This window comes from Glycine soja, chromosome 3, assembly GCF_004193775.1.
Source record: "Glycine soja cultivar W05 chromosome 3, ASM419377v2, whole genome shotgun sequence".
Lineage (NCBI taxonomy): Eukaryota > Viridiplantae > Streptophyta > Magnoliopsida > Fabales > Fabaceae > Glycine > Glycine soja.
The window spans coordinates 25,618,937-25,627,214 of record NC_041004.1 but is presented as its reverse complement, the minus strand read 5'-3'; the positions used below and the strand labels follow the sequence as shown (position 1 = coordinate 25,627,214).

Below are 8,278 nucleotides of genomic sequence, written 5' to 3'. Positions count from 1 at the left end.
GTCATTTCCTATTCTCGTTATTCATTAAAAATAAAGTTTACTTATTACTTGTTTTTAATTTATTTTTTTTGCTCAATCGTATATCACTCAATTTGATTGAGGAAAACATATGAATTGTAATTTGATTGAGTAAATCGTATCTCACATTATAAAATATTTTTCACTTGTTTTTTATATTCTATAAATTTAAAAATACTCAATAAGGAAATACAAAGAATTCTCAATATTAAAATAATAAATATTCGAGTTACCATAAAAAAATACTGTAAAGTATAATACAAAAAAATAGTCAACTGATTATTAAACATTCAAAAATTCAGTCAAAAAAAAAAAAAGAATTAAACATTCAAACATCTGAATGAGAATATTTTCCTTTGTTTTAAAAATGGAAAATAATAAATTTTCTGCTAAAACAGCACCAATATTGTCATCTTTTGACACTTTGGACCTTTCCTTAACTGCCTCAGTGCCATTGTCCCAATTCAACGCAATAAATCTATTTTCCACATAACACCACACCGTCCATTGCATGCTCTCTTGGTGTCTCCCCAAAACGGCTCCACTATATACTATTAATCCCTCTATGATCTAAATCACTCTAAAAAAATTGTGTGCACAAAACAAATTAATAGAGCATACCCATATTTTGATTAGTGAATTTTTCCTATACACAAATGGGATCAAAGATAGGTAATTCCCCATTGAATGTTTTGTTTGAGAGGTTGAGGAAATTGTCAATGAAAGTGAAGATCCTTTTGGGGGTATTGTTTGCTTTATGTGCTTTGGTGGCCTTAAAGTTAATCGTCAAAAGGCACTACTATTTCTTCATAGCCTCTGAAGTAGCCCATGCTGCTGGGACAATTGCCCTCGTATACAAGCTTTTCGCCCTAAAGACCTGCTCTGGTAAATTTCATTTTCCTCATTGATGGGTATATAATTAATTTATAAATTGTCTTAGTGGTTCATTGCTATTGTTATTTGTTAGCAAGAAATCGTATACTATCATTTCAATTTTTCAATCTTTGGACTTAATATGAAAAATGTGGCCTTCTTAATTTAAATTGGAGAAGGGACTGGCTGGGTATGTTTTTCTTAGTTTACTCTAATTTTCAGGATTTGTTTGTGGTAGTGAATGTGTTTGTATTCTAAAGTATGAAGGTATAATGATATGAAAAATTATAATCATTCATTCAGATTCTTTTTCATCTTTTCTATCACCTATATTTTTTCATTTGTCTCATTTTTATCGCATCATTTATCATACTAATTTATCAATTATTCTATTTTCCTTTTATTTTTCTCCTAACACATCCTACCCACTTCATTTTGGTATGTATATAGTGATATATGAAGAATAGTCTTCCTTCATCGATAATTAGGAAGTTATGTGCCCTGTATGATTGTTTTTATTTATTTGACCAGCATATCTGAACTCAGTTTTGATTTCTCCTTAAGGGTTTATTTGTTTAGGGAAAATGTATTTTTAATTTCTGTATTTTCAATCAACATGATCAAAATTTCTATATTTTTCTATTGACGAATTTGGTTTTTAAACCTTAAAAGAACATGTGGATTTTATATCTTCTGTCTAAGAATTATCATGGTTTTGAAGTTAGGAAAAAACTACATTCACGTAGTTTTTAAAGTGAGACCTAATTTTTTAGCATGAAAGTATAGAAATCTTAATCACATTTGACTGAAATCATATGCACTAAAAACATATTTTTTTCCCTTTGTTTTATTATGGATACATGAAAATACGTTGCATTGGTAATATTGAAGCTACTAATTAAAATGTACCGTGAGATGAAAAGCTGGTGAATTTTGAAGTATTAGGACTGATAACTATTGAAAAATAATAGATAATATTGTTGTTATCCCAAGATGCACCCGAGATAGGAATGTTGTTTTGAACAAAACAAACCAAACTAATAGATATGTGTGTGTTCTGTTTTATTTTATATGAAGGAATCCAAGACACATAACAAGAAATTTACAACAATTCCAACATTATATTCAATTAACTCATGTATTCTGTTTTTCATGCATTGATATGTTTTAACTTTTTTAATTCAAATAAATTCTATAAAAAATAACAAGTTTCTTACTCCATTTTCAGGTTTATCACTTATAACCCAAGAGCTCACAGCTTTATTCCTAGCAGGAAGAATATGTTGTAGCAACTTCGCAGTGGCTAGCATGCACACCTATCTAGATCTGATATCTCTTTTATCAACATTATTGATCATATGGATGATAAGATTCAAGTTAAAGTCATCCTATATCAAAGAGCTTGATAATATGCGACTATACTTTGTGGTAAATATACTTAATTATACTTAATTGTTCACTCTGTTAAGTTAATTTAGAGCATAATTTGAAGCCTTGCTTGCTTGCATTCAGTGAAATATGGTATGACCAATTTGAATATGCTTCATTTAATTACATAAAAATGGAAATTCAAAGTTTTATTTATTTTAGATCGAAATTAAAATGTTGGCAAAATAAGGGCCTGTTTGGGTAAGCTTCTTTAGAAGCACTTCTAAAAGAAGAAAATAAGAAGAAAAAAGATGAGATGAGCTTTTTCATAAGCAAAAATAAGTTCTCCATGAGTTAATTTTTAGAAGCTCACCAATATAGCTTCTCTAAAAGATGAGAAGACCTCTACAAATTAGCTAATGGAAAACTCATTTTAGCTAATGGAGAATCTCATTTCATCTTTTTCTTCTTATTTTCTTCTTCTAGAAGTACTTCTAGAGAAACTTGCACCCAAACAGACCCTAAGACTCGAGAAGGACGGATGATCAATTATCCCTTAAAGTCATGCAGCTGTGAGCGAACTTATGTAAGACTAGCTAGCTTATGACAATTAAACTACTAGATCAACAAATCGTAAAGCATGCATGAAACACACACACACCATTATAAACACATTCAAACATAAAATAAAGTAGGGAGAGACTATAGTTTGCACAATTAGTTTTATAATAGTCCAATCTCAAATTTGGAGTTTACATCTAATATAGGTTCGGCAACTGTGTATATATCCTTAAAAGCAGAGCAATTGTTTCTACTCAACAAGATTCACTCCGTTTAAGCATCTACCGCCCAAAATATGAGTCATACACACAACATATTTGTTCCTCTTTTTATGAAATATTTTATCATTATATATATCTTGTCAAATATTTGGTCATTATTATGTATATCTTGTGAAATATTTCGTCATTATATATATATATATATATATATGCTTTATGAAATATTTGATCATTATATATATCTTGTTATGATTGTTGTTTTATCTCCAAATAACCCAAAAGGATAATGATCACTTCTTTAGCATTTTGTGTTGATTTTGCCATAATATTTTCGGTCTATGCTGACCGGTCCAAAGGTTAGAGATCCTAAAACAAAATTTTTTTAAAAAATACTTTAAAAATAAGAGTTATATGTTGGACTTTTTATTAATATATGTGACATTTTTATCAATATATATATGATATTTTTTATTTTATAAAAATCAATTGTAAATACTTTTTTTTGGTGGACCTAAAACATAGATGTGCATAGACGAATATAAATGTAGCAATAACATCTTCTAATTGTGTGCTAGGTGGTGCCTTCTGCAATCCTTGCCATAATAATCCACCCTTATTCACCTCACTGGAATTTCAGTCGAATTGTTTTCGCATTCAGTTTATATTTAGAAGCTGTTTCTGTTCTCCCTCAACTTCGTTTTCTGCAGAATGCAAAGGTTGGTTCTTTAGGCATTAATTGATCTAGCTGTTATTGTTAATTACTTTTTGAGGATATGCATGTTGTAATTCTCCTATGTTTCTCCGATGTTTCTAGATGATTGAAACATTTACAGGGTATTATGTATTCGCTCTCGGTGTTTCAAGATTCTTGGCACTGGCTCATTGGATAATTCTGGTGAGATCGTTTTTTACTTGGTTCGGTTAATTTCCAAGATCTTTAATATATAAGTTTTGATTGGAAACACACATTGCCCAAATAAAATAGTCTTTGGTATTTTTGAGGAAAAAAAATACAACATTCATGTTTATGAATAATTTCATAAAATTTTATTTGTAATCATTTTCCTAATAATTTTTTAAGATATTTTTTTTTAAAAAAAATGATATACGAAATTAACTAACCTAAAATTTGACAATACAATTTGAGGAATTCTAAAATAATTGAGTTATGGTTCTTGAAGAATTATCCAAAATTATCAATGCAGTACAATTCTTGTGAATTGTGATATGTATTAGAGTACAAGTGTGAGATAAAGTCCTACATTGAATTTAAATGAGAAAATTGAGTACGATATAAGTGAGAAAAACATTCATAAACCTAAGTCTTAAAATTTTGGATTAAAGTGTGATATTATGTTCACTTGGTTGCTCATGATCAATTGGTGAATATTTTACCGGTGTTTAGCCCTCTCGATTTCACAACAATTGGTATCAGAGCCAGATTCAATTTGGTGAATGGCTCAGACGAGTAAGATGGTGGTGGTAGATCCATGGGCATGGGGACTTCTTGTATCGAAAGTCTTCTTGCGGGTGAGTCCATGAATGGAGGGCTAGGGCGGTGTGTCTTGTGGCTGTGAAACAACGAGAGCATGGTAGTGCAAGGTACTAGAGCGCGCATGTTGGCGTCAATGACTAGGTGATTCAGAAAGTCACAGTTAAGCTCTAAGGACTCTACCATTGGATACTCGTGAATTAAAAATAGCTTTCGCTCAAGGGGGAGACTACTATGTGGAAGATACTCACACTTAAGGGGGAGACTGTTGGAGTATAAGTGTGAGGTGAAGTTTGACATCGAGTAGGAATGAGAAAGTTAAGCACCATATAAGTGAGGGAAAGACACATAAACATGAGTCTTAATGTTTTGGGTTAAAGTGTAGTGTCAAGTTCACTTATGTGGTTGATCATGGTCCATTGGTGAAAATTTCCCTGATGTTTAACCCTCATCAAATACACAACAATTGGTAATAGAATCGATGGTTCTACTTGGCGATTGGCTCTGAAGAGTATAATGGAGTTGACTATAAATCTATGGACATGGGGATCTCTTGTATCGATAGTCTTTGTGGAACGGTGGAGAGCATGATGATGCAATTAAGGTATTAGAGCATGTTGGCGACATACATCCACAGTTAAGCTTTAAGGCCCCCTGTTGGATAATGGTTGATTGAAAATGATTTTTGCTCGAGGGGGAGGCTATCATGTATGTGGAAAAAACTCACAATTAAGGGGGAGATTGTTGGATTACGAATGTAAGGTGAAGTCCCACAATATTGAGTAGAAATGAGAAAGTTAAAAGTTAAGGGAAGGACAATAAACATGACCTTTAAGGTTTAGGGTTAAAGTGTGGTGTCAAGTTTACATATGTGGTGTGCTCAAGGCAAGGCCCATTGTTGTAAATCTTCTCAGTGTTTATCCCCCTCGTATGCACAACAATTGGTTTTAGAGCCAAGTTCGACTTGGTGACTAGCTCACACCAATAAGATGGCGGTGGCAGATTCGTGGACATGAGAATCCATTGTATCGAAAGTCTTCCTAGCGGGTGAGTCCATGCATGGAGAGTCAGGAAACGTGCTTGTGACCGTTGAACAGTGGAGAGAACGACAATGCAAAATACTAGAGCATGTTGGTAACAATGGTTAAGCGGGTCAAACAATCAGGATTGAGCACTAAGGGCTATCATTGGATACTCATTGATTAAAAATGGTTTCCGCTTGAGGGGGTGAATACCATGAGAAATATACTCACACTTGAAGGAGAGATTGTTGGAGTGTGAAGTCTCACATATGGTAGGGATGAAAAAGTTGAATAACATATATAACTGAGGAAAAGACTCATAAACTTAAGCCTTAAGGCTTTGGTTAAAGTGTGGTTGCCTATGATTCATTTGTGGAGATCTCTCTAATGTTTACCTTCCTCGGTTTCACAACATCTGCAAGAGGGGCAGGTAATCACCCACTTGGGGCAAATTTACGCTGGTATGGGTGTAGGTATAGGTACTACAATACTCGCTCATCCCCACCCTACAAATATCATACACACACTCAAATATATATATATATATATATATATATATATATATATATATATATATATAAAATATTTTCTATGAAACATAATTATTTTTTTAGGACTAATACTCTAAGTCTCTAATCTCTAACGATATCATTATCAGAAGTGGAAAATCCTAACTCACTATGTAGGATGATTATAAGAGAGTGAAAAATCCTAAACCTTTAATTAGACTTTTTGTTAAACGATTAGAAAAATAACTTTAATAATCGCTATGTCAGAATGATTATTTTTATAATTTTGTTTATGACTTGAATTTGGTTGAACCAATGTTATGTTTATTTTTAATATTATGTGTGTATGCTTTTAATATGTTTGGATTATTTAAGAATGAATTTTTACTATAATTATAGTAATTTTTTAATTAATTTTTTATTGATACATAAATAAAATGTAGATCATGAGTGTGGATATGAGTATATAAGTATCCAAAGGATATAAAGATGAAGATTATAATTGTTATCCATGTGGGCATGAGACTGAATACAAGTATTATTTTTAAACGTGAATATGAGAACGAAAAATACTATAGGACCTTACCATTGTTATGGTTGTACTCCATATATAAGAAATAAAAAATTAATGTTGCACGGTTATTAATATCTTGCAAGTAGTTTCAAAATATTATTTTTTATGGTAATGTGATGTGTGTACGTGGTTGTGTATCTTATGCAAATTATGTATCTTGTTATGCAAATTAAACAGTCAAGAACTATCTCCTTTTTTGGGATATATACAATGATTGAACATTTTTCGTCAATTTTCTAAGTCTTTTGAATTAAAATACGCATTGTGTCCTTTCTAACACATTAAATATTGCATAATGTTGTTTTTTTAATATTTTGTAGATTTATGAGACTCGAGGGGGATTTCTATTTTTGGCTGGGAGTGGCTATTTCTGGTTCTTGGCAGCTTTTATCGCAGAGATTGTTCAATCGTTCATCTTAGCTGACTTCTGTTACTATTACATAAAGAGGTAGGTCAATTAATTTCCTCTTGTAGATGTCATTTTCTCTTAAAATTCAGAATTTATATTTGACTTATAATCTAGGAATACAAATTACACAATTTTTAAAAGTCGAGAGAGAAACGAAGAAATAAAAGTAAATAGTTTTTATGAGATTGCGTAAAATATGAGCAACTTTTTGACTATGTATCATTACTTATAATATATATTTTTTTTGACAGCTTCATGCAAGGACAACTTTTGAGGAAAATGCCTGTTTAAGGATCATGAGACTTATATTGATGTACAATGTTTGATTATTAAGACTTTTTTTTTAGTTAAGCATACAGTAACTTTGTTCGAGGCCAGTTATCTCCTTTTCTTTGATCAACATTTATTCTATAGTTCAAAGAACAAATTTTAAACATGTAATATCTACATTAATTATTATATAGATACATTTCTAAATGGAATATTGGCAGTGCTATACTTCAAGCCTTTATTTAAATCTTACACCCTTCAAGTATTTTGTGAGTTTGTCTTGCTTTTTTATTTGGATGGATTTTTTGTTAGCCTTTTCAATTTGATCCAACTGAAAGCTTAACTCATCCAAATTTCGAATGATTTTAGTGAAAAACGTTCAAAATATTCTCGAGATATATATATATATATATATATATATATATAGCCAAATAACATTCCATATCCAAATTTTATAGTTTGATAGTATCATTTGGCTTGAAATCGCTTACATAAAACTGGATACCTTTTTATATATACGTGCTAGTGTATTTCTTATGGATGTAATTTTATTTTATTTTTCAGTAATGGATGTAATTTAGTTATTAGGATTTATGAATTGAGGAAAATTTTTGGAGGGATGAAGTGTTTTAATGTTCCATTCTGTTTGACATATGTTGCCTCTGTCTTAGCCACTTCTCAAGACAGTCGTATCCATCAGAAGTTATTGGATGGTTCAGGTCATTTCTAATCTCAATCAATAATTACTAACTCATAAATAACTTAATATTTTAAATTCATTAAGATCCTTAAATTAAAGGATAACACGATTAATTCTTATTAAATAGTTAGTGACTATATCTTTAATTTAATAAAATATATCTTTAATTGGGATACCTTTTTATATATACGTGCTAGTGTATTTCTTATGGATGTAATTTTATTTTATTTTTCAGTAATGGATGTAATTTAGTTATTAGGA

General features: G+C 30.8%; 1 protein-coding gene across 1 annotated transcript; it reads left to right on the top strand.

Moving 5' to 3' along the window:
• Positions 1 to 432: 432 nt before the first annotated feature.
• Positions 433 to 7,529, top strand: LOC114406335 (ER lumen protein-retaining receptor-like). Its single transcript, XM_028369023.1, has 6 exons — positions 433 to 903; positions 2,120 to 2,319; positions 3,617 to 3,757; positions 3,856 to 3,936; positions 6,959 to 7,086; positions 7,299 to 7,529. Exons 1-6 carry the CDS (start codon positions 675 to 677, stop codon positions 7,336 to 7,338), a joined length of 819 nt encoding a protein of 272 aa, XP_028224824.1. The 5' UTR covers positions 433 to 674; the 3' UTR covers positions 7,339 to 7,529.
• Positions 7,530 to 8,278: the final 749 nt, after the last annotated feature.

Coding starts and splice junctions, on each gene's coding strand:
- LOC114406335 (XM_028369023.1), top strand. CDS start 675: ATGGGATCAAAGATAGGTAATTCCCCATTGAATGTTTTGTTTGAGAGG. Junction 904..2,119: donor CGCCCTAAAGACCTGCTCTG/GTAAATTTCATT, acceptor CTCCATTTTCAG/GTTTATCACTTATAACCCAA. Junction 3,937..6,958: donor TGGCTCATTGGATAATTCTG/GTGAGATCGTTT, acceptor AATATTTTGTAG/ATTTATGAGACTCGAGGGGG.